The sequence below is a fragment of the Crinia signifera genome, chromosome 12 (assembly GCF_055691185.1).
Source record: "Crinia signifera chromosome 12, ASM5569118v1, whole genome shotgun sequence".
NCBI lineage: Eukaryota > Metazoa > Chordata > Amphibia > Anura > Myobatrachidae > Crinia > Crinia signifera.
The window spans coordinates 15205164-15232534 of NC_139228.1; the positions used below are offsets into that span (position 1 = coordinate 15205164).

The 27371-nt window shown below is 47.4% G+C and overlaps 1 protein-coding gene across 1 annotated transcript in view; it reads right to left on the reverse strand.

The window, feature by feature from the left end:
* Positions 1-3638: 3638 nt before the first annotated feature.
* The window catches only part of PRPF3 (pre-mRNA processing factor 3), a 28754-nt gene continuing 5021 nt past the window's right edge, over positions 3639-27371 (reverse strand). The window contains exons 5-16 of the mRNA XM_083167485.1: positions 21352-21432; positions 20569-20786; positions 19597-19903; positions 19342-19508; positions 19123-19205; positions 12260-12403; positions 12075-12174; positions 11840-11953; positions 9385-9503; positions 9052-9135; positions 7383-7444; positions 3639-5389 (exon numbers count right to left, since the gene is read on the reverse strand). Coding sequence (XP_083023611.1) covers positions 5243-5389; positions 7383-7444; positions 9052-9135; positions 9385-9503; positions 11840-11953; positions 12075-12174; positions 12260-12403; positions 19123-19205; positions 19342-19508; positions 19597-19903; positions 20569-20786; positions 21352-21432 — 1626 coding nt within the window. The 3' untranslated portion in view covers positions 3639-5242. The remainder of the gene's footprint in view (positions 5390-7382; positions 7445-9051; positions 9136-9384; positions 9504-11839; positions 11954-12074; positions 12175-12259; positions 12404-19122; positions 19206-19341; positions 19509-19596; positions 19904-20568; positions 20787-21351; positions 21433-27371) is intronic.

The following is a 27371-nucleotide window of genomic DNA, read 5'->3' on the forward strand; positions in this document are numbered from 1 at the left end:
CTTCAGCTTCCCAAGCTTTAAGCCTGAGATATCTCCTGGCTTTCATGAAGGTAGCTGACACCTTTGATGCCATCATTGGCACCTTCATTCCCAGCTTCACAAACGTACTTTTCAGCCAAGGTAAAGACTTCCCTGTAAAGACTTCCATGCCAGGCTGAAGTAGATTATACAAGGCAATAGCACACTTCATCATGGTCTAGGATACCCAAGCAGATGCAATAAAGGGGCATAAGGTAAACCTACCCCCACATAAGGCTTAAGACAGCCTCTATGGAATTCTATGGGTTCCTTAAAAGCCACACTCCCATGTACAGGTAAAGCAGTGATTATAGACAACCTGTCAACAGGCGTAACCAACATAAGGATCTCCTGTCCTAGTTACACATTGCTCCTCCGGCATGGGATACATGTTTGCAACCTTTAGGACCTGAGAAGCCTTTTCTCAGGCGACTTCCATGCTCAAGAACAGCTATCGTGCCCTCATTTGAGGGGAAAGTAACTATGGCTGCACAACTACTTAAAAACACTCATCTTTATTCTCATCTAAGATTCAAAATCTGCTAGCATCAGATCCTCAATGCCAGGGGCAGAAGTTCTCGTCCCTCTGGTCCCACAGGGTATCCTCAACACACACATCTTCCTCATCAGAATCCAACTTCAGCAGGGGAGGTGCAAATAAGGGGTGCTGGGGAAAGTTACATCAGGAGCCCCGCTTCATTTTATGGACACATTATTTTATGCATAACCTGCAGGCAGGGTCCCCCTGTGATGGAGTTATAGAACCCACAGAAGGTTGAGAGGAGGAAAAGGCCTAGGAGATTTTTCTAAGTCATCTCTCTGCCTAATCAAAGCCCTGTGCTAAGGCAATCATAGATCACTCCAAGACAGCTGCCCATGCAGGTTCAGGCTGCTCAGACCTCTGGACCTCTGGGCTTGAGCCCCACTGGGCACAGACTCACATGAGGGGCACAAATCCCCCTGATCCATCTGTTCAAATGTTAATACCACAAAATCTGCAGATAATTAACATGGCAGACACTCCCTCCCCATGAGCAGCAGCCCTACACCTTTCAGTCATGATTACACCACAATGTCAGGCATTAACTCAGGAGAGACTTTCATTCAGCTCTGCTGTGTAATCCATATTCAGCTCCGCAGTGTGGAGAGAAAAAGGCATCAGAACAGAGTGTAGGAAGAGACCCAGTCACTACTTCAGCGGGGAGGGAAGCCTGATGGACTCCTGTAATAGGCTTCAACCCCTGAAAAATGGCGTCCACCATAGTGGGGGGGCCCATCCCCCCAAGATCCCCCCCCCCCTAAGCAGAGAGCCAGTTCAGGACGCCCCCGGGGCCCAGGAAACCTCTCTGTAACTGAGGTTGAAGTGCCGTGCAGAGGACGCCGCTGCGTCTGTGCACACAGAGAGCTGACAGTACTCGCTTCTGTCAGCCTCTGCTGCGCTCTCAGTGTGTACAAACTTTACAGTGTGTGAAACCTAGTGAACAGTAGCCAGTCAGCACACCTAAAATGAACTGGGGAATGCTGGGATGCAGGAGGGAGGAACCTACCTCTCAAAGAAGTCAGCATAGGTGCCTTGCTCCTGCGGACCCTCCTACATCCCAAGGTTGAGCTGTGTCACCAGGATGGACGAAACGGAAATGGATTTTAGAAATGTATTTAATATTTTTATCCACTGCCTTTAAGTGACGTGATGTCCGGTATTGGAAGGGCAGTAGCCTTGACTAGTCAAGTCAAATGGGCATCCACCAGAGGAGGATCTTTCCAATTATTATGATCCTCTGAAAGAGGGTAAAAAAAAAAAAAGTGGGAATGCGCTTTGAAAGAAATAATTTTTTATTTGGGCATTTTTATGCTTCTTGGAATAGACTATCAAGCTGGGAAGACTGAGGGAATACTTTCTTTTTTGTGTTTGAAGACTGGAGCCTCAGAAGGCGTTTGTAAGTTTGACTCATATATAAAGTGAGCCGGATAGTCTTGATTAAGCTAGCCACTCAAGCCTGAGTCATGTGATCCTCATTAGCCATGTGTTCCTCTCTCTTTCCTGAACCTTTTGCAGACTAAGGGGGGTATTCAATCTTCAGGTCACGGCAGACGAGCTTGCTCGCCTGCCGTGACCCAGTCCAGTTCTCGGTCAGCTCGACCGAGAACATGCAGGCGGGATTCAATGTCCCGCCTGCAGCGGGACGAGAAGGGGGCGTGGCCGCGAGTTGCGGCCGGGAAGTGACGAGATGCAGCCGGCAGCTCGTCACTTCCCGGCTTTTCTCGGCAGAACGAGCCCGACAGCTAGAGATGTCGGGCTCGTTCTGCCAGGAAACCCTGTTCAATGCTGTCGGGGAAGACAGCATTGAATAGGGCCCGTCGAGCATCTCCCCCACGGGAGATGCTCGACGGCGATTGAATATCCCCCATAGTGTATGATAACACCTTATGTGGCTGAATAATGTCTGCAATACCTCCTCAATACTAACATGTATGTGAGAAGTAACACGTAAGTACTGCACCATCACCACCAATAAACAAACCAGTGATTATATAATGGTTGCCCTGTCAGCCTAACAGGGGATGTGGTATATGAATGCACACATCAATAAAAAAAATAAAGTAAAGAAAATAATAAACACATGAAATACAGTATAGTACATAACTTTCTCACTGACAGAAAGAAGCACTTCGTTTCCTGCACTAGCACAAGATGTGCTGTGAGGAAGAAAAAAACCTGGCCACTGAGAGAACAGTGAAGGACAAGGGAAGCCATTTCTGAGCTCCTCTCCTGTCAACAGCCAGCCACCAACTGCGGTAAAATGGCCCCCACCAACTCTGAGGGGGAGGAAAGGAGCGCCCTCGGCAGGAACTCAGGAGAAGCCATTGCCGAGGGAATGGGGCGGAGTTACAAGGCAAAACCGCCCCCTCCTGGTACCACAGAGAGACGCTGCTGCTTTAGCCCTGTAATTGCAGCTTGAGTTGGTGGTCTAGCAGTTTCTCAGCCTGAGCTGAGTACCACTGCCAGGCCACCGGTGGTGCAACAGCCACGTGTAGGAGTCCCCGCAAATGGGGAAATCGCTTACCTGACCCGCTCCCCAGCCACGGTTCCCTTCAAGTGTGGGAAGGTGACTAGTGTGAGCAGCCGTGAGGTCCATCCATCCAGGAGATAAAATAATTAAAAATTAGGGCTGAACAGCCCTGCTCCTCGAAAAGGTGCCCTGTTCCTCAGAACACCAGGGGAAAAAACAGGTCTCTGAGGACAGGAAGTGGTATTAAGGGGGTGGAGTTACAGGCTGCACTGTCCTAAAGAAGTTTCATCTCTTTGCTGCCCGGTCCTCCAGCCCTGGAATACCCACTATCCCAGCATCCACCGCTGGCTGCTTGAAAAATTATATATTTGGTGGGTGGTATATTTAACATGCAAATTTGCAACGTTTCAGGTTCGAATGGCTTTACCTTAATAATTCAAAGTTTATATCACAGGAAAAACCACGCAGAAAGGCCTAGCATTAATTAGACTGCTGCTTTATAAATTTACCCAGAGGCTAACAGCATCTCGGCAGTGCCAGCTCCATTGCGATTCACACTTTATTCCATGACGACAGTTCGAGAAACAATGTTCCAGAAACTGGGAGATGGTAGTTATAAAAATAACAGTTTATTATCAGTTATATGAACGTGGGCACTACAAAGGCTCTAACAGCTGTCAGTAGCTCTAAACACACATTTCCCCAACAAATGTCAAATCGCTCAAATGTAACATGTGCAAAACCGGTCATTACATTAAGGCCCCACTACCACCGCCATAACCAATTCCCCCAATGCATCGCCCGCAGCAGCTGGAAGGCCGCATTTTGGATACATTCATCCATACATTGCAACCATAGTTTCTTTATGCAGATCCAGAGAAAATCCTTTGCACAATGGGGTTGTTGATAAACAACAGAAAAAAAGTGCTGCAACTAGGAAGAGTGAAAGGGGGTGGGGGGGCAGGCCTGTTTGCTAAATCTATTACAGACATAGGGGGGCAATGTTAACTAGATAAAAATACAACCTCCGGTTCTAGATAAACAATACAGATGATACAAACTAAGGAGTCTAGTGTTCATTCAATCACTGCACCTTCTAATATCCTTGCAGTTATTCCGTCCTCCCTGGGGTGTCTTTCTCTCTCTCTCTGACTTCTAGCACAGTCTGGTTTGTATCTTAGTACTGAGATACAGACGAGACTGTGGTTGAAACACCGCAGCAGATAGCGATACCCCAGGCAGGAAGGATGAACTGCAAGGATTTTACAAGGTACAGTGATGGAATAAAAACTAGAGTATATTCATTTGTGTGCAACGATGACCATTAAGGTAAATCAGGCACATAACAGGCATCGCCCACAACTCAATCGATTCACAAGTATATGAGTGAAGATCAACCTTGCTCAACATGAGAAATTTTAAACTCAAAATAGATATGTTTCTGGCGGTACACCCCTTTAAATAAAGGGGTTTAGCAGCAACGCAAGCTTATAACGCACACAGGCAGAAAACTCAACCAACATTACAAAGAGATGCTGATGGAAATAGGTTATTCACACAGTTGGGTCATGTTTTTGTGTTTTATTTTGCAAGAAAGAATTAAGGAACCTTTCAGAGCTACAAATAAGGCTTACCTTTACCCCCATAAAGAGGGAAGGGGGAAAAAAAGCAAAGTAAAATGGACATTATAAAAAAAAAATATAAAGAAAACGAACGTAAGCCTTATTTTTAAAATCTCCAATGGAACATCAATTGTTTTCTCCTTACACATATCTTGTACAGCTCTTCCCGCTGAATAAAGTTGTGAGCAGTCGCTGTGCCCAGTCTCATCAAGACGAGATGCCCTGTACACGAGCCATTTCACCCTACTAGACAGCGCAACAATGCTACAAGATATTTGCTTCCTGAAAACAACTGACGCCCCATATCAGTTTTGATTGTTGCTACTAGAAAAGCCTCAAACGTTGTGTGTTTCAGAGAACTCAAACATTTAGGGGTTAATATCCAGTCTGCAGCAGTATTTAGAGGGACCAGTATTTTTGTTTATTTCACGGTAATCCAGAAGATGGCGTTCTATCCGATTGTTGTGCCAGAGTCCGGTGGTATGGCTAAACAGGTCTGGGAAGTACCCATACTTGGAAGTCATTTCTTAGTTGTTGGAAGTGTGGCGTGGGTACAGCAATACCTGACGTATACGTCAGGAGGGAGGGGGCTCAGTCTGCAGTCTCCAAAACAGACTGACTCAGTGCCAGGTCCCAGTAGTGCTCAGCCCCGTGCTTCTTAAAATGTTCTCGTGCCATGTTCTCTGTGGGGCACTGTTTAAATTTAATATCTCCAAAGCTGCGTTCTTTGGCTGTTCCCTGAAAATCATCAAGCAGTGTTGTTTATTAATGGGCAGTAGGTATTGCGGAAGGTATGAAAAGGGAGAATTATACATAGAAATAGAACTGAGAGATTGATGTATCAAGAAGCAAAAACAGTGCAGAAGTGGGCCAGTGGAGAAACTACCAATAGCAACCAACCAGGTTCAGTATATAAAATGATACATAGATGGTGATTGGTTGATATGGGGGAACTTCTCCCCAAAATATGTAAAACCGGTTTAAATACCTCCAGCTCAGTCTTATTGGGCACATCAGAGAGAAAGAGGACCAGTTTCTTGCCAACACCCTTAAGATTTGCTAGTATCTATGTACGTTTTATTTATAAATACATAAACAAGCAATGCCTGTCATTTATAAAATAAACCCCCAAAAATAAAATAATCGATTTCAATTAATTATTCATACAAATTGACATTAAGTGGAGGAATTCAATTAACAGTGAAGCTTTGATGTGTGGCTCTAGCTCCCAGAAAAAGTGCCCAGAGATAGTCAAGGAGTTCAATGCGGTAGGTATGCCCAGAACTAGCCCCAGGCAGTACAGCACACAGAAGTGATGCCTTTAGGCTAGACATGGGGGCTTACTGAAAACCGCTAATTGGATAGCTCCATATAGTTTATCCAGGAGCTTCTGCCACATGGTTAAGCCTACAGCTAATTGGATTTCCCCCAAAATTACATATTCATTTAATTTCCAAAAAACGCCATTGGTGGTTTAGCATTGTATTGCATCTTAAATCATATATATATATATATATATATATTGTCAAGTATTACTAGCAACGCTGGTTAGTAGTGTAGAACTCTACGAGGGCCATGCAGTGTGTACTTCCAGATTAAAATATAATGGGTTGGGTCTATACTACTACACAGCTGTGGCCCTCCAGCTGTTATGAAACTATGCATCCCAGCATGCCTTGCCATAGTTTTAGCATTCCCTAATAGCAAAATTGTGGCAAAGCATGATGGGACTTGCAGTTTTTGACATACCTGATCTATGCCGACGTGAGCGTGATGAAGGCATATGGGAACATGCAGCCACCGCAGACGAACGTTTCGCTTTAGAAGGCTCTCTCAAAGCACTGTCAGGTCAAGCTTAATATTTATGGTAAGCAAATGAATGCTTTTCAATAAATGGCAATGTATGTCATGTACATCACCATCATAAAGGTGTATACACTTTGGCATATATAGAAGATCTAGTAGGGCACACCTATGTGTCTCAAGGATACAATTTTGATTTGTCATCTTCTACCTTCCACCAATTTCTAATAACAGGATAAACAGGAACGCTCAATTATTTTTATCATTGATATTTCTGTTTTTAGTATATTTCACAAAAAAAGGCCTTATTCTCATATGTATACATAATAAATGTTACGCAATAGAAATCTCTAGTGCACCCCCACAAACCGGTCAACCCTCTCCTCTGATATGTAGGAGACTGTATGGTGTTGTATGTGGTTGATGTATTATGCAATGAATAGAGATAAATGGACCATGCTACCCAATCAGCATCCACCTGTCATTTTAACGAATATATTTGATCACGGCTTCCTTAAAACCGGTTGGTCACAGTGGATAACTTCTCCACTGGTCCCATTTTCCATTCTCTTCATAGCTTGATACATCAAGTCCAGAGTCTGTCAAACTCCAGTAATGGTACTAGTAAAGCAGTTATTAATGATAATTAGTTATCTATGTTTGTACAAGCTGCTGGACAGGAGTCACATCAATTAGCGGAGGCTCAGAACTTGTTGGGAGTAAGTGCTGTCATTTGTGGCCGTTACAGTAGCCCAAGGATCACAGAATTTACAACCCATGGAGATGGGTACATAAAATCTGCGAGCCTGGGGTGAGATGGGGGCAAGACCAAGTGCCACAGCATTGGTACAGTACTTCTCCATGCACGTTCCTCATTGTAGGCGTGGTTAATGGTCTACAGTCAATTATATTCTAAACAAGAACTCACCTCCCACACTAAAGAGCACTTGTTGGACTTCTTTACAGTATCCTCATCTGACTCGTCATTATCTGTAAGGGAGAAACAGTTACTTCTAAAAAAGGGACAACAGACGGGATATTTATATAGAAGGCTTAAGAGAAAAGCACATAAGGCAGTAAGAGCAGGCCACTGAATGGACTCTAGCACTCTCTAATGGTGTGTACACACTGGTACAATCAGCATGAAATTTTGACTATATATTCAAAATCAAATCGCATGCAGATCGCACAGGTTTTTTACCTTGCGATCCCTATGCGCGCTCCCGCACAGCACAAATCTAAACCCAGATACACAGGGCTGCAATGACTATATAGTGCAAATCTAATGTAGATTGTATGAATTGTATGTAGATAGTACAGAGTTAGCAAAGATTGCATAGCACTCTAATCTTTTAAAAGTCGAATAGTAATACTGCTTTCACATTGCAGAAATGGGTAATGACACGGTATTCTTAAATGGGACTTTAAAACGGGTCTGAGCCTTGAGACCTTTCACATTGCAGGTGAAAACCGTTTTAAAAATCATTTAATACCATTCAAACATTCAACCCGTTTAACCCCCAAGGGACAAGTTTCAAGCCATTGAAATAGAGCTGTTCAAACTGCCAAAAAAACGGCTTTAAACGTGTAGGACTCTGCTTTTTAACCGTGTTGAAATACCGGTTAACTTTAACCGGTAAATCAACTCTGGCACTTTCACATTGCAGCCTTAAACGTTTTAAAATGGAAAAAAAACGGCAATATACCGTTTTAAAAGTGCAATGTGAAAGGGGTATAAGGGAATCTCACCGTATGTACACAGCAGATTCGAGTGCTATGCAATCTTTGCTAACTCTGTACTATTAACATACAATTCATACAATCTGCATTAGATTTGCACTATATAGTCATTGCAGCCCTGTCTATCTGGGTTTTGATTTGTGCGGTCACGGGAGCACGCATAGGGATAGCAATGTAAAAAACCTGTGCGATCTGCATAAGATTTTGACTATATAGTCAAAATCTAATGTCAAATCTCACCGTGTGTACACAGCATAACGGGATGTAAGCAAAATCATGACATCACAAGGAAAACAGAGCACCCGGAAAGAAGCCTATGCAGACATGGTGAGAACATACAAACTCCACACATATTGGGAAGTCGGGGGTATCAAACTGAAGACATCAGTACTGTGAGACAGTGCGGAAGACAGGTTTTCGATAGGCATCGACTGTTCCTTCGTTTGGGGCGGTGGTTCTCAAACCCAGTCATCAAAGCTCATTAACAGTCCAGATTTAAGGATCATCCATGGCATAAGCACAGATGTCAAGTCAAATTGAGATACTAATTAGGGTCCCAGGAGGGGCAAGTTTGAAAACCTCTGCTTTGCAATCAGCAAGAATAGAAAGCAGAGGTTCCCAAACGTGGTCCTCAATTCCCCCCCGAAAAAAAACAGGTTTTAAGGCTATCCCTGGCTCAGCACAGATTGTTGAATCATATTGACTGAGGAACTAATTAAGTCACCTGTGGCCAAGTATTAACACACTTACTCACTGGACCGTTGGGGTGACTTGATGACTGGCATTTGGGAACTCTAATATAAATGCATCTTCATCCACATTCCAGCACATTATGTCGGTATCACATCCATACTCACTATTTGCCTTGGAGTTTGACGCCTTCTCGTCCCACTTAATTCGGCTTAGCATCAACCTTTTGAATTTCTTCTGTGATTTTGGCCCTTAAATGCAGACAATATACTATGAGACAATGAGTATGACTGGCAGACTCGTGCGACGCATGGGCTGCGGCCGGGAACGCAGAACATATCAGCAGTGGTACAGTATGAATTCAGGAGAACTACAGTAAGTCCTTGCAGGCCTGATCCTCCCCAACCCAACATTTCTCTCTAGGATTATGTAATGCATTTGGCACGTCACCCGGACATGTAGTTATACATCTAAAATAACGGGACTGTAGATCTACGTACCTCCTTCCACTACAACCACATTAACATCTTTGTGTAGTACCACTACTCCCGTTAAGTACAGTTGGGTGATGTTTGCTTCAATCTTGAACTTTTTGGATGGATTGCTTAAATTTCGAATACTAGAAAATACAAAAACGCACAACATTATTAGCGTTAAAAACAAACAAAAACGTATATATCTACATGTACAACTTGTTGAAATGCTGTATGGGAGGAGTTGGAATCCTGCTTTATAGAACGAAGGGTTGGCATTACCTTAAAAACCTGATCCAGATGATAGGTCGGACACATGCAAAGATTAACATGACAATAGCCGACACATAAAAAGGCTGACATGGAGTTTTTCACAATTTTACCCAATTTCTGGAGGCATTCATACAGCACCCCCATATATATTTATTAACAGTTTCTTATATAGCGCAGCATATTCCATTGCGCTTTACAAAAGGAGACAGTGATACAACAAACTGGGTATTTACAGACAGTCAAAAGGTAGGAGGGCCCTGCTCGCAAGCTTACAATCTATAGGGAAATAGGCATTGATACATAAGGATAGATATTCTTTATTGCATTCATTCCACCAGAATGCAAGGTTCCTGGTGTGCTGTATGATACGGTGACCCAGCAGTTTGGCCAGGGGTCAGGAGGACGGAAAATGTGAAAAAGAAAGAGTCTGGCCTGTACAGTGGGGATGTCATTAGATACAAAGGCCTGTCCCATACCTTGTACCCCAAATTCCTGCATTTTTTCACCCAAAAAATAGCATGTCCTTATTGGCCCAATTACGCTAATCAAAAACCTCTGAGTGCATATTTAGTTATTACATTGGGTGTCCCTAATAATTCCCTGCCATTTTTACCTTATAATAGATTTTGCCCAAATTTTCACCACCTTTGGAAAATTATCGCCATTATTTGTATAGGACTTTTTACGAATCTCATGAAAATCCGTTTCCTGCACAAAAAGGGATTGTTGCAGACAACTGAATTCCTCCCTAGGCCCGATTCCTAGTGGTCTGCAGCTGTATCCTCATTTACAGATCTTGTGCGCCATTATGCAAGTGTCTCAGCCACCAGGATCTGTACTGAGATGCCTATAGGTGGTTGCATAGATCCAAGCATTTGATCCAAGCATCATTACTGTTCACTCTAGGATTTTTTAAGGGCAAGGTGCTGACCACCAGACAGGGCACTGCTTTCAATCAGGAGGGCACATTTTACATTAGAAACAAAAACATCGTAATGACAATTACACATTATGGCACACACTGTAATGCCTCTTACACATTATACCACACACCATAATACCCATTACACATGATGGCACACACGAAAGTTGTCAGAGGTATGTCAGCGCGGTGGGAAGCAGCGTAAGGGTGCACAGTGCCACACACACAAAAAGGGCAGGGTGCATTTTGAGGTTTTAAAAACGGGCAGGGTGCAGCAAAAGAAGCTTAGTAGATTTGATTGTTGCAGTCCTCAGTAACTAAAGTGGTGCAGAACAGACAGATGCTGGCGCCATGTTTTCTGCGTACGGGATCTCTTTTGCAGGCTAAGATGCGCCAAACATGGTTGCCACCCCTGAAATTTTGCGCTACTTCCTATTACCTTGCAGCGCACGCGCAATGAACTTACACACCAATAACCACGTAACTGAGAATACATTGGCTTTGCCTTCATCTTGAATCAAAATCTTTGTTTTAACCCCTTCCCGCCGCAGCATGTTTTTGCCTTCCTGACAGAGGCCTTTTTTTCAAATCTGACATGTATCACTTAAGTGGGGATAACTTTTTTTTGCTTTTACTTATCCCAGTGATTTTGAGATTGTTTTCCCGTGACACATTGTACTTTAAATTAGTGGTAAATTTTGGTCGATACAATTTTTTTTTTTTTGTGAAAAATACCAAAATGTCGTAAAAAAAATGGAACATTTTGCTATTTGCAAAATGTTACATTTTCTGCTTGTGAGACAAATAATCATACCACTCAAAATAGTTAACTAACAAAGACCATATCTATACTTTATTAAAAAATCATTATTTTAACCTCCTTTAATTTTTTTGGACACTAGGGGGCAGCAGCGTCTAATTTTTACACTACACGCAGTTTAACACTGGTTTTGGCTGTTCATGTTTGAACAGCCAATCACAGCGATCGCCCATGACGGGGGGCATAGCTGCCCCCCCTGGGCAATGAGGGAGGATGTCTGCTGTCAGGGACAGCAGACATCATCCCTCTGTCACCGCGTCTCTGGACGCGGTGGCACTTTAAAGTCATGACGTATATATACGTCATGTGTCGGGAAGTACATCCCGGCCATGACGTATATATACGTCAAATGTCGGGAAGGGGTTAAAGTCACAATTGTGGTAGTTTAAGAGGTTACTAAGTGAGTTTATAGACAAAAACATCTCAGTGACTAGAAACATTCTATAGAATAAGCAGAGGATACATACCTATATACAGCTACATGGATGCCTTGTGTAATATCCTCCTTTAACTTTTTTACTTTCTTCTCCTTTCTCTGTTCTGCTGTTAGTTTTCTGGCTGCGTTGGCTTCTTCGTGAGCCCTACAAGGCAGGAGAAAATTAAAAATACATTATTAATAGCACATTGATGGGATATGCGTACACAAATAGGGGTGCAGGAAACAGTAGTAAAATCAGATATAGAGAGATCAGAACGACTTACTTCTGTCTTTTTGCCATCTGTGCTCTGACGTGTGCCTCTACTCTTGTGGGGTCCTGGATTGCTTCCGTTCCCAAAACTCTCATCAGATTGGATATTCGCACTGGAAAAACAAAAACATTTGTTGATGCTTCACCACCACCTATAGGAGAACACAGAAGTGTAGGAGATACATACAACAAGCTCACCTTTGGGTTCTGGTGGAGGCATAAGCCCCAGGCGTACTTTCTCCTGCAGCTCCTTCTGCGCCTCCCTCCTAGTCTGGCGACGTAGTTTCTTCTGTTCTTTTTTGGTAAGGTAAATCCCTAGGGTCACTGGGGCATCTGTGTCAACTACGGTAATGGAAAAACAAAGCGTCTAAAGAAAAAGTAGCCATCTACAAAAAGGGGATTTTTGGTTCTTACCTGTAAAATCCTTTTTTCGGAGGCCAAGGTGGATGCTGGGGTATGGGTATTCCGGGCTGGAGGTCCGGGCACCAAGGAGTACAAACTTCTTGTGGCTAGTGCAGCCCCAGGCTCCGCCCCCCTAATACCCCTTCCTGTCCTCAGAGACCAGTTTCTTTAACTTTAACAAGCCGAGGAACAGGTATAGGAGAGGGGAACCATTCAACTTTTGAACATTCAATAACCAGAACACTAAAATGTGAACTATAACTATGACTGCAAGATTTGGAGCGGTAGGGCGGGCGCCCAGCATCCACCTTGGCCTCCGAAAAAAGGATTTTACAGGTAAGAACCAAAAATCCCCTTTTTTCTTACGGCCAGTGGTGGATGCTGGGGTATGGGACGTCCTAAAGCTGTGTCCCTAAGGGTGGGACCGCTCCTGAGCTGCACTGAGGGCACCCCTGCCAAAGGCCGCATCGGCCGAGGCAAAGGTGTCGAATCGATAGAATTTGATGAACGTATGAGCCGAAGACCACGTGGCTGCCCTGCAGATGCTCTCCGCCGAGACCCCTGCCCTCAGGGCCCACGATGCCCCCACAGACCGGGTGGAGTGCGCCCTTATCGAATGCGGTACTGGTCGTCCCGCCAACAAGTACGCTTGCCTTATGGTAGACCTTAGCCACCTAGCCAATGTGCATTTTGAAGCAGGCCAACCCAGCTTCCGGGCATCAAAGAGAACAAAGAGAGAATCAGACTTTCTTATCTGTTCAGTTCTGGTCACATAAATTTTTAGGGCTCGAACAACATCCAAAGAGACATCGTCATCCCGCGATTCTGTGGTTGTTTTATACACTGGTACTACTATTTCCTGATTTATATGAAATCGGGATACAACCTTTGGGAGGTAGTCCAGTCTAGTTCTGAGAACTGCTCTATCTTCATGAAAGATGAGCAATGGGACCTTACAGGAGAGGGCCCCTAAATCTGACACTCTGCGCGCTGACGCAATGGCTAGTAAGAACACAGTCTTCAGAGTGAGCCATGAAAGAGAAACAGATTCTAAGGGTTCGAATGGGGCCTTCATCAAACTCTTTAGCACCAAGGTAAGGTCCCATGGGTTTGCAGGTGGACGTATGGGAGGTTGTAGGTGAAGAGCTCCCTGTAGAAAAGTATGGATCGTAGATGACGTAGCGATCTTCCTCTGGAAAAGGACGGAGAGAGCCGACACTTGAACCTTCAAGGATGAATGGCTCAATCCCATGTCCAAGCCTGATTGTAGAAATCCTAAGACCCTATCCAACCTGTATATCCTTGGGTTGAACCTCCTGGGCTCACACCAAAGAAAATACCTTTGCCAGACTCTGTGGTACACCCTAGCTGACGATGGCTTTCTTGCCGCCAGCAGGGTCTTGACCACCGTAGGGGGAAAACCTCTTCTGCTCAGGATCGACTCTTCAATAGCCACCCCGTCAAAGCCAGCCTGGCTAAGTCGGGGTGTAGACACGGTCCTTGTGACAGGAGGTCTGGCCGGAGGGGCAAGGGAACCGGTGGTGCCATGGCCATCTGTAAGAGGTCTGGGTACCATGATCGTCTCGGCCAATTCGGGGCCACTAGGATCATGGTCACCCTCTCTCTCTTGAGGCGTCGAAGTAGCCGGGAGATTAGAGGGATTGGTGGAAATGCAAACACCTTTTGAAATGGCCAGGGGGCCGATAGTGCGTCTACCAGACACGCCTGTGGGTCCCTTGTCCTGGCTCCGTACCGGGGGAGTTTTTTGTTGTGTTTTGAGGCCATAAGGTCGACCTGTGGCATTCCCCACTGACCTGTCAGGATTGTGAACACTTCTGGATGGAGGGACCATTCCCCCGAGTGGATCGTCTGCCGACTCAGGAAGTCCGCCTCCCAGTTCAACACTCCTGGAATGTATACTGCCGACAGGGTGAGTAGGAATTTCTCTGCCCATACGAGGATCTGGGTCACTTCCCGCATGGCCGCTCGGCTCCGGGTCCCCCCCTGGTGGTTCACATATGCGACTGCCGTCGCGTTGTCTGATTGTATTCTGACTGGTTTTCCGTGAAGAAGGGTTCCTGACTGCTCGAACGTCCGGGAGATGGCCCTTAGTTCCAGCACATTTATTTGTAAATTTGTTTCCTTTTGTGACCAGAGGCCCTGGAATGACTGGTCTAGGGTTGCAGCCCCCCAGCCTACCAGGCTGGCATCCGTTGTCACAATGATGTAATTGTGGTTTGCAAAGGACTTTCCCTTTTTCAGATTGTCTGACAGCAGCCACCACTGTAGGGATTGTCTGACCATGCTTGATATGATGAGGAACTGTCTTTTCAAATCCGCGTGTGATCGGTTCCAGCGAGACAACAAGGCCAGCTGGAGTGTTCGGGAGTGGAACTGGCCGAATTCCAGCATTGGAAACGTGGATACCAGTTTCCCCATTAGTGTCATACAGAGATGAACTGACACTCTGCTTTGTGACAGGAATACCTGGACTTGTGAGTGAATGTCCTGTATCTTCTTCTTGGGAAGAAACACTCTCTGGGTCTCTGTATCTATTAGTGCCCCCAGATGAACCATGGTGGATGAGGGAGTCAAGCTGGACTTCTTCCAGTTGATTATCCACCCGTGAGATTGGAGCATGTCCAGCGCCATCTGGAGGTGGGCCTGGATCTCCTCCTGTGACTGCGCTACTATCAGTAAATCGTCCAGGTACGGAAGAATTCGAATGCCTAGGAGGTGCAGGCGAGCCGCCATTACCGCCATGACTTTCGTAAACACCCGGGGGGCTGTTGAGAGCCCGAACGGGAGCGCACGAAATTGAAAATGGCGATCCAGTATCGCGAATCTGAGAAATCTCTGATGCTCCTGCTTGATTGGAATATGCAGATACGCATCTTGTATGTCCAGAGAGGTCATCAGGTCTCCTGGTTCTAGAGTGCTTAGAATGGAGCTTAAAGATTCCATCCTGAATTTCGGGACCCTCAGGAACGTGTTGAGTTTCTTGAGATTCAATATCGGGCGGAAGGACCCATCTGGTTTGCTGACCAGGAACAGGTTTGAATAGAAACCCGTCCCCCTTTGGGAGTGTGGAACCGGTATAATCACCTTCTGTTCCAACAGAGTTGAGACTGCAGTCTCGAGGGCTCTTGCCTTGAGCGGGTCCTGGGGAAGGCCCGTTGTAAAGAATTGTGTTGGGGGTCTGGAGCAAAAGGTCAGAGCATACCCTTGCAATACTAGATCCAACACCCAGGAGTCCGATGTGGAACCTGACCAGGTCTCCGCAAACTCCAGAAGGCGACCCCCCACCCATGGCACTTTCTTGGTGTGCCCGGCGTCAGGCCGCTGGCTTTTCAGCCTGCTTTGGGGCCTGGCGACGAGCTGCCCAACCCTGTTTGGGCTTGGACTTCTGCGTCTTTTGTGAGGGCTGTTGAGACCTAGTTGGCCAGGATCCTGTATAATGTGATCTGCCCCTGGAGGGACGAAAAAACCGAAAGGCCTGTTGCCTAGGTTTTGCAGTTCCTGTGGGCAGAAAAGCCGACTTTGAGGCTGCAATGGAAGTGACAATCTTGTCCAATTCCGATCCAAAGAGGATGCCCCCCGTAAAAGGTAGGGCCTCCAAGGCCTTTTTGGAATCATTATCGGCCTTCCAAGATCTGAGCCAGAGGGCTCTGCGTGCGGCCACCGATACTGCCGAAATTTTTGATGCAAATATTCCTGCATCCAGCACTCCCTCACTTAGGTAGGAACTAGCCTCTCTAATATTGTCCACAAAAGACATCAACTCAGATCTTTTAGTCCCTGACTGCAGGCCCTCCAAGAGCGCATCCGCCCAGTGTGCTATAGCTCTGGTTGTCCAGGCTGCCGAATAGCTAGGCCTAACTGCAGCCCCTGCGTTAACATATATGGACTTGAGGAACTGATCCAGCTTTTTATCTACTGGATCTTTTAAGGATGTTACATCAGGTATGGGCAAGGCAGTTGCCTTAATTAACCTGGTGACGTGGGCGTCCACCTGAGGGGGTTCATCCCATTTCCTGTGGCTGTCTGGGAGAGGATAAAAGGAAGAAATCCGTTTGGACACCAGGAATTTCCTGTTAGGATGCTTCCAGGCCTCTTCAAACAGGTCATCCAACTGCTTTGATTTAGGGAAAAAGGCACTATCCTTCTTTTTGCGTTTGAACACTGGTTCAGTATCAATCCCCTCTGCAGCGGCCTGAGTATCCGGCTCCTTAATGTTAAAGGTGAGCCGTATCAATTTAATTAGACTATCCACTCTGGATTGTGACATGTGATCCTCTGTATCAGTGTCCACATCATCCACTAAATCAATGGCGCCCCCATCCTGATCGTCTCCAGTTGCATCGCCATCATCATCTGTGTCCTGTGGGAGAGGCTGAGTTGCCTCACGTCTGGACGGTCTATTTGTACTAGACCCTGTCAGGACATTTTGTAGTGAGGATGAAACCTGCACCAAACCCTGGACTGACTGAGATAGACCTGCTACCCATGCCGGTTCTGGCTGGGGCTGGACTTGGGGTGCCGGTGTGGCAGCGGGGTTACGTGACGCTGCCAGCTGGGAAGCTAATTCCCTCATCGCAGAGGACAGGTCTGCCGCCCAGTCCGGTCTGCAGGGAACATCCGCATTGGGTTGCGAACTAGGCCCCGGCTGAGAGCAACGGTCACAGAGGCCTGCGTGGTTCTGCTCTGCACTAGCAAAATTTTCTTTGCACACTGTGCATGTATATGCATGCAACGCTGGAGCGGGACCAGGCCTACGGGATTTCCCCTTTGCTGACATGATATGTGTATGTATCGCAGTAAATTAGTAACCTGAGTTAACTAAACACCAGCGCTATTGTATGTGGAATTTGTCAGTCACTAAATAAACGAATAAGTGACCTAATACTGCGCTCTCTGGTACTTCTACAGAGAGAGAGATGTGGTATATGAATACTCACATCAACATAACAAACTGTGAAAAATAACAAAGACAGAAAAAACACTGCAGTATTCAATTCCTCACACACACATACACACAGGATTCGGCACTTTGTTTCCTACACCTACACCATAAAAGTGAGGTGAGGATAATACAACCTGTCACTGATAACAGTGGAGGCAAAGGGGGGCGATTTCTTTAGCTCCTCTCCGTTTAGCAGGCAGGTAGCAAGTAAGCTAAAATGGCCCCCACTGTGACACAGGTGGGAGGAGAGGAGCGCTCGCAGCGGGAACCCAGGACAGGCTATTGCCGCGAGCATGGGGGCGGAGTTATCCTGTACTCCGTCCCCTCCTGGAACCACCAGCGTAACTCTCTTAATGGCGCCTTCCCTCCAGAGAGAGATATGCTTACGGCGAAAACCGTGGTGGTCTAGCGGTTACTCAGCATGAGCTGAGTACTGCTGCCAGGCCTCCGGCGGCGCCCCTCCGCCGGCGGTGTGAGCCGCGACTCCGGCTCCCTCACAAATGAGAAGCCGCTTACCTGCGCTTCTCCCGGCTGCAGCTCCCTCCAGTGCCTGAGGTGTCTGGTGTGAGCGGCCGACAGGTCCGTCCACCAGACGCCGGGAGAGGCTCTGCCGTCAGCCGCAGCAGCGCTGCGCTGCCGGCTGTGTTAAAATTAACACACACAAAAAAAAAAAAAAAAACTGAAGTAAATTAGGGCTAAAAATGCCCTCTCCTTAGCGAGGTGCCTGTTCCTCAGAGCACCAAGGAAAAAAACTGGTCTCTGAGGACAGGAAGGGGTATTAGGGGGGCGGAGCCTGGGGCTGCACTAGCCACAAGAAGTTTGTACTCCTTGGTGCCCGGACCTCCAGCCCGGAATACCCATACCCCAGCATCCACCACTGGCCGTAAGAAAAATGAACATTTAAGTTAGTTATTAAAAAGCTCCTTAACCGTTTGAGTGCCAACAAAATATCTGCAAAAAATACCGTGTGTACTGCTCTTTTAGTATCAATAAATACAGCCAGGTCAATTCATTGAAGTTTAGATAAATATTGCACCCAATGTACACATTCTATGTCCTGGTTTGGCCTTATGACTGTGATTAATGGCCCACGCATCTACATATGTTTTTGTAGGATTCTCAGGATAAAGGGATATGATGTAACAATGAATGGCGTTCTGAAGCCTACGTGGGCTCCATTGTATAACTAGGATACTTTGACTGCTGGTACAAATCTCCAGGTGGCTACGATGGCCCAGTTATAGGAACCGCACTTTCAACAATAGTCAACAAACTTGTAAAACTAACCGGCTAAACCTTGCCTTTTTGAGAATGCCACATAAGCCATAGGACAACCATTGTAAACATTTTCCCAACCACATGGAACAACACTTTCACTATAATTACTAAACTTAATACAATTTACAACCTTTACCGTCTTTGCTCATTCACAGGAACACAAACGATGCAACTACCATAATGTTCACACTAGGCTGCTCCCTGCTAGAACAGTGCCCAGCGATTCTCCAGTAGTGACTTCAGCGGGGCCAGGCACGCCCCCTATGGTGATGTCAGCGGCCCTAGCCCACCCCCAACTGTGATGTCAGCGGGCCTGGTGCACCCCCTTGTTTATTTTTTGATTGTATGTGTAACTAAGGATAGATAGATAGATATGCAATTATATACGTTAACCAGCTATCCTGCACAAGCAAGTCACCTGGAGGGCTGAGCTGTGCTGGGTGTTCCACGAGATTTGTGATGCCGTGGAATTCTTCCCGTCGCGCCAGGTTTTCCGCTCTCCTGGAAGATAAATAGAGCATTAACGGAACCGGCTTATTCCAGTATAAAAACGTTACATTAAAGAGCAAAGTAAGCAAACATCTTGCAGATTGCCACCATTCTACCAGTGCTCACAGATGTGTCTTCATACACTCACAGATCAATTCCATTGGGAATGACGAAGGAGTCCCACCACTCGATATCCGGAATTTCTCCTTCCTTGATCTCTTTTTTAGGGGTAATAAGTGCTAGCCTGGTGGACGTCTGGATCCCAGTCTTCTTGGCTGCCTGTGAGATTTCGGCCTGCAGTTTCTCCAGCTGGGCCTGTTCAACACAGAAACGTTTCACCTTATTAATAAACTTCTAACAAACACCAGTACGGACAGCTGCTAATCTGCAATAAAGCCGGCACCTTAGTCCGCAACCTCTGAGCGATCTTCTCGAATTTTCCCTTGTCGTGGAACTTGAAGGAGCGTTTCGGGCGCTGGGCGGGCATGACGGAAACGCGTGGGTCAAAGAAGGTGTTGGACTCCAGGTCATCGGAAGGTTTCTCTTTCAGCTGCTGCTTAAACTGTTCCCTTTTCACAGCCCGGATGTTGGCTTTCAAGGTGGGCATGCGATGGGTCAGCTCGATTTCCTTCCCGGTGGCATCTACAGTGCGGCCTTGGTCATCCAAGATAAGAGGGGTGGGCTTTGTCTGGTCTTTCAGCTCTACTTTCCTGGTCAAATGAAAAGGGTGGTACGGCAGGCAACATTACTATTCTGAAAACTCCTGTGGGGTTTCTATTCCCAAGTTCTATTACCAAAACAGTAACAGCTATCAGCACTAGAACAGTTCATTCAGCAAGTGAATGTGAAGAGATACACAACTAGGAGGTAGGTAGTTTACAGTTCCAAGCTACTGTTAAAGAAAAGTTTCGGGAAAGAACACAGCCATGTGCTAGACCATATTATGATGACCTATAAGGGCCTTATTCGGAGTCACGTGTAGTTTTATTACACAATGTTTTTGGAATGGGCATTGGTGTGCGCGCCCATTCACAGTAGCAACTGGGATGTACGGTATCAGATATTGGCTGGGCATTCCCGTGTGGTGATTGAGAGCTGACTATGCAGATGCACAGAGATGGTCCGCCTTATGGGCGTGTCACAAATTAATCACATTGGGGGCAACTCTCTGGCAGAGAATCTGCATATAGATGCTCCAAGTTTGAATGGAGGGACCAATGGCTGGGTCTAAGGATGCCCAAAGTGGGTGTCCCTGAGCCGGCACAATATAACGCAAGGGCTCTTACTAGCATTAACTTGCAAAGCAAACTAATGCGGTTGAAGCTCACGTGACTCAAAATCAGCCCACAATTGGCCAATTGGGACGTGTACTTACGGAGGGGCGATTCCCATAGCATGAAGGTTGGCCAAGCCGACCATGTTTGTAACTCCTATGAGCCCAGGTTTCAGGGCCAGCTGTGCCTGGATCCGTGCCTGCAGTTCAGCAGCTTTCCTGGCTTTTTCAATGGCATCGTTCATGAACGTGGCAGCCTGGGATGGCTGGATGGTGTTCCCAATGTGGGAGCGTTCAGACTGGTTAGAGGAAGATTTAGGCTGTGAAGAAAGAGGCAAGGTGAGAAAACTCGCGCCACTGTGCCGGCTGTTATATACACTTATGAAGATGTTGATTTGCCTTTAGTGAGTATACTATCCGATATTAATGAACCATATGTACGGTAACAATATCGAGGTGCATGTCATTTGGTGTACCCACTATTGCGTTAAGGAAGCGCGCTCCCGCGGATCGTTAACAATAATCCCGATGGTCTGTACATGCAGTGCAATCTGATGGTATTGTAAGTGACTGCATGTTTGGCAGAGGTCCCGGTTACAGCATTGAACTATATTGTTCAGTGTTTACCCGCTGACCCTTCGTTTTCGCATTACCGCATATCATACAGTGTCTGCGGACCTTCAGAGGTTGAGTCACAATGTGGGAAGAAGATAAAAGAGCCTCCCGGACTCCGTGACTCCTAGGAGAATAAATCTCTAGATAAGAGGATTTAAAGCCCTTTTGGCTATAATACTGATTCATACAAAGCCATATTTGTGATTTTCTTTGCAGGAATATAGGACAACAGCCGTAAACTGTACAAAATATTAAATATCCCAACTTTACCACTGCGGGAGGACTGACAAAGCTCAGCTGCTTCTTCCGCTCCTCGATCTGCCGGGTAGCTGCTTCCATCATCTGCTTAATCTGCAACACAGACAGGCCAATTACTAATCCATGACGTCATTATATACATTACACAAAGCACAGGCCAGATATAAGAAAAACACATCAAGACGGCAGAACCTATGTGAGCATATGGGGGACAACCCACACTGGGTTCGGACATGGCCAGGATTCCCAGCTAATGTAGGACTACTGCCACAATGTTCTACAGTGGGGGCATCTGGAGTGCAGATAGGACGGGAATACTCCGATTGATCCAACCCTGCTGTAAGACTATATGTAAAAATGTAGTGGTGATGCAGTAACTCTATGGGAGCATTTGTAGACAATCAGGAGCTGGTCTTGAAAAGAGGATTTTGGTACTTACCGGTAAATCCATTTCTCTGAGATCAGCAGGGACCACTGGAATCACATCGGGTATTAGAGCTGTGAATGCTGGGAGCTAGGCACTTCTTAATAATAATTGGGGATACTGGCTCCTCCCCTCTAAGACCCACAATCCCCCAGTGAGGAAATTGGCCCACCAGAGGAAAGGGTTACAGAAAAACCATAAACAACATAACCATACATACAACACGCAGGTGTCGGACCGGGCTGCAACAGCAACCACAACAGGCAGAATCCAACAGCCGGGAGGGTGTCCAGTGGTCCCTGCTGATCTCAGAGAAATGGATTTACCGGTAAGTACCAAAATCCTCTTTTCTCTGACATGCAGCAGGGACCACTGGAATCACATCGGGGAGGTTCCAAAGACCAAGCCCCGGGAGGGAGAGTGCTGGGGATTCTGTAAAACCAGACGACCAAAAGTTGAAGCCGAAGCTGCAAAAGTGTCGAACTGGTAAAACTTAACAAACGTGTTCTGAGACGACCAAGTGGCCGCTCTGCAAAGCTGAGAGATAGAGGCCCCTCTCTCAGCAGCCCACGACGTACTCACCGATCTGGTAGAGTGTGCTGTTAAGGAGACAGGAGGCACCTGTCCCGCATGAAGATAAGCACTACGGATCGTCCACTTGATCCATCGTGCAATAGTCTGTTTTGACGCAGGCCACCCCCTGCGGAAGGCGTCATAGAGTACAAATAAGGAATCCGATTTGCGTATAGCCCTGGTTCTCTTGACGTAAATCCGAAGCGCCCTGACCACGTCCAAGGAGGATTGCTCTGGCGAATCCCCTTGGAAGGCCGGAACCACGATAGGCTGGTTAATGTGGTATGAGGATACCACCTTCGGAAGGAACCCGGCCTGAGTACGCAGTTCTGCTCTGTCCTCGTGAAAAATTAAATACGGAGGCTTACAGGACAGAGCACTCAGCTCCGAAACCCGGCGAGCTGAGGCAAGGGCTAGCAAAAGTACTGTCTTCCAGCACAAGAACTTCAGTTCCACCCTATTCAGAGGCTCAAAGGTCTCAGACCTCAAGAAGGCTAGTACCAAGTCCAGATCCCAAGGAGCTGTGGGGGGTACGAAGGGAGGCTGTACTCGAAGAACCCCTTGAAAAAATGTCTGTATCTCAGGAATGAGGGCCAATCTCCTCTGGAAGAGAACAGACAAGGCTGAGACCTGGACCTTGAGAGAACCCAGTCTCAGACCCCCATCCAATCCCCTCTGTAAGAACAACAGAAGGCGGGACAATTTGAATATTCTGAATGGCCAGCCCTTAGACTCGCACCAACCGGCATATGATCGCCATATTCTGTGATAATGTGCTGCTGAGTTGGGCTTCCGGGCTCTTAACATCGTAGGGATTACAACTCTTGGAATTCCCCTCTCCCTCAAGACCTCGGTCTCAACAGCCACGCCGTCAAATGTAGCTGTGGCAGATTCTGATGGAAGAAGGGTCCCTGCAGAAGAAGATCGGGTCTGAGGGGCAACCGAACTGGCTCGTCTGCCAGTAACATCTGGATGTCTGAAAACCACGTTCTGCGAGGCCACCAGGGCGCTATCAGAATAGCTTGCACTGGTTCCCTCTTGAGCCTCTTGAGCACCTGGCCCAGAAGTGGAAGTGGCGGGAACAGGTAGACAAACCTGAACTCCCACGGAGTCGACAGAGCGTCTGCCGCTATGGCCTGAGGGTCTCTTGTACGTGCCACGTATGCTGGTAGTTGGTGGTTCTTCTGAGACGCCATCAGATCCACCTCGGGAACTCCCCACCTGTCGGTGAGCTCCCGAAACACCTCGGGGTTGAGAGACCACTCTCCTGGGTGAAGGTCCTCCCTGCTGAGGAAATCGGCCTCTAGATTTTCCCGACCTGGAAGGAACACTGCAAGCAGAATTGCTCCTGACCGTTCTGCCCACTGCAGAACCTTCTTTACCTCCTTCATGGCCATGCTGCTCCTCGTGCCGCCCTGCCTGTTCACGTAGGCGACTGCCGTGGCATTGTCCGACCTTATCTTTATGTGTTGGCCCTGAAGGAACTCCTGAGCCTCCAGCAAAGCATTGTAAATGGCTCTGATCTCCAACACGTTGATGGACAAGCGACTCTCTTGCAGGTCCCACCTGCCCTGGAGGCAGAGATGAAGCACTACGGCCCCCCAGCCGCGGAGACTTGCGTCCGTTGTCAACACAATCCAGTCCTGGAATGCAAACCGACGACCCTCCGTTAGGTTCCTTCTGTGTCGCCACCACAGTAGAGAATGTCTTGCCTCGGCCGACAAGTGGATCCTCCTGTACAGATTCAGGTGCGAGCCCGCACCCTTTCTGAGAAGATCCCACTGAAAAGGTCTTGAGTGGAAACGTCCCCACGTCAGAGCTGGGAAGGCTGCCACCATCTTCCCTAGCAGCTGAGTACACAGATGGAGGCTGATCTTCTGTGGGAGTAAGATCTTGTGCACTAAAAGCAAGATAGCCTGGATCTAGTCTTCTGGCAGGAAGATCCTCAGAGACTCCGTGTCTAACCAAAGACCTAGGAACAAGATCCTTCTGGATGGAACCAAAGAGGATTTCTTGAAATTCATTATCCACCCCAGGCTTGTGAGCGTCTGCGTAGTTAACCTCGCCTGACTCTCCAATAACTCCCTCGTTGGAGCCTTGAGTAGGAGATCGTCCAGATAGGGGATTATTGTCACCCCCTGACCTCTGAGGTATGCGACGGCTACTGATAGAGTCTTGGTGAATACTCTGGGTGCTGAGGATAATCCGAAAGGCAGAGCCCTGAACTGAAAATGGTCCCGACCGATGGCAAAACGAAGAAAAGCCTGGTGAGAGATCCAAATCGGGATGTGTAGATAAGCATCCTTGATATCCAATGATATCATGTACTCCCCTGGCTCCAACGAAGCAATCACTGAGTGGATTGATTCCATCTTGAATGGTTGATACGAGACTAACAGATTCAAAGGCTTCAGGTTGAGAATGGGCCTGACTGACCCATCCGGCTTGGGGACTACAAAGAGGGTTGAGTAGAACCCTGTGTTCCTCTGGGCTGCTGGGACCGGCATGATGACCTGAGCTTCCAGCAAGATCCGGATGGCCTCTAACAGGCTCGTTCTCTTTTCCTGAGATGATGGCAGAGCCGTTGTGAAGAACCGAACCGGAGGAGTGGAATCGAACTGAATTCGGTACCCCTCTGACACCACCCTGCGAACCCAAGGATCCTCCGAAAGGGAGAACCATTGGGTTCTGAAGGCCAACAGACGGGCACCTACGGGTAAACTGTTGACGGAAGCTGGTAAACCGTCATGCCACCGGCTTCTGCTGGGGCTTAGGTTCCTGGAGTCTTGGAGCAGCCTGAGGGCGGGCTCTGGCTCTGGAACCTCTGGTCGACTGGAAACCTCTTCCTCTGCCCCGGAAGGGGCGCTGGGTCCGAAAGGACTGAAAGGACGGACCTGCGAACTGTCGTCTGGGAGGAAGAGGGGCTGCCGACGGTAAAAAGGCCGACTTTCCTCCCGTCGCCTGTGAGATCCACTTATCTAATTCAGGCCCGAAAAGGATGTCCCCGGAAAAGGGAAGACCCTCCACAGCCCTCTTAGATTCCGCGTCCGCCTGCCAAGAGCGAAGCCAGAGGGCTCTCCGCGCAGAAATAGCGCTAGCTGAGATTCTAGAAGAGATCAAGGATACATCCTTAGCAGCCTCTCCTAAGAACATAGCAGACTCCTTAACATGTTCGGCTAAGCAGCGAATCTCATCCCTGGGCATACCTGTATCCAATCCTTCAATGATTAGCTCCGCCCATTTTGCATTTGCCCTATTTACCCAGCCCGAAACTATAGCCGGCCTGAGTTGAGTCCCTGCTGCTACATAAATGGCCTTGAGAGTAGCCTCCATCTTCCTATCTGAGGGATCTTTCAAGGCTGAAGCCCCGGGGACTGGCAGAGTTGTCTTCTTAGACAGACGGGAAACTGAGGTGTCCACAGGAGGTGGATTCTCCCACTTGCTTAGGGCGGTTGGTTCAAAGGGATACAGAGAAGGAAAACGTTTGGGAATCTGAAACCGTTTATCCGGGTTCTTCCATGCAGCCACAAGCTGATCCTGATTTGGACAGGGAAAGACCACTGATGTCTTCTGAACCCCACCAAACAGATCAAATTCCTGCGGCTCTGGTCTGGGATCGTCCGGTAAACGAAGTACTTCCTTTACCGCCATAATAAGAGCCTCTATCCCTAAAGGTGTAGGCTCTCCCTCAGGAATGACATCCTGAACCTCTTCCCATTCACCATCCTCCATTTCGTGAAATGGCTCCTGTTCCTCCTCTAAATCATCCTCCACAACAATAGCGTGATAAGGTCGCTTATTGCTGGATGCGGAAGGCCTCTCTGGTCTATTCATGGAGTTAGCTAACCCCTCTACAGACCTTGCTAGGGCCGTAGCCCAAGATGGCTCCGCACTGCGAGCCAGTGCCAGTTCAGAAGTGAGCTTTGACATAGTACCCACTAACGTTGAGGCCCACTGGGGCGCCTGAGACCCCGCCAGTGATGCAGATTCAGCACCTGAACATGACTGACAAACAGTGGCATTACCCTCAGCTGTGTATTGAGAAAACTTTGCAGTACAGACAGTACAAGCGAAAACCTTCTGAGAGGCCTTGGACTTGCCCGTCATGATCCCTGCTCGCCCGGTCCAACAACAGCGCGCGATACAGGATCTTGCAACACACACACACACTGAGGACAGATACACCTCTCACAAGCCAGAAACCTCAGGGTTCTGTGAGACCTGGAGGAGAATGAGCCCTGTTACATCAAGACCAATACAGCGCAAAACACTGTGTCAGTAATCAATTTTTCTCTTTTAGAGCCCTCGGTACTTATGTAGTAACTGGGCTGCCGATTTCTAAATCGGGTCGGATCGGGAGATCGCATCGCATCGCATGCGACCATGCGATTCGATGCGATGCGATGCGATGCGATGACCCGATTTTTCCATAGGAATCAATGTTAAAATGGACTGAGTCCATTTTAACATGGAATTCAATGGGAAAAATGGGTCCTTTTCATACCCCTACTATCCAAGTGGGCATGGAGTTGGATATAAACCTGTGGCGAGCGTAGCGAGCCACCGAGCCCGAAGCGTGGCGAGCGAAGCGAGCCCCGCGAGGGGACGAATACCGTCCCCTCGCGGGGCTCGCTTCGCTCGCCACGCTTCGGGCTCGGTGGCTCGCTACGCTCGCCACAGGTTTATATCCAACTCCATGCCCACTTGGATAGTAGGGGTATGAAAAGGACCCATTTTTCCATAGGAATCATTTTAACATTGATTCCTATGGAAAAATCGGGTCATCGCATCCGATATCGGATGCGATGCGATGCGATGCGATGCGATATCGCATCGCATCGCATCTGATTGTATGCCTTAACTTAAGGCATACAATCAAAAAATCGGCAGCCCAGTTACTACATAAGTACCGAGCCCTCTAAGCTGCAGTCACCTGTGAACAGGAAAGAGTCAGCCTTAATGTGTATCTGCGTAATGGCCGCGCCATGCCCGCCTCCGTGTAACAGCGTGTCCCCTCTCCCTCCTACCTAGCCAG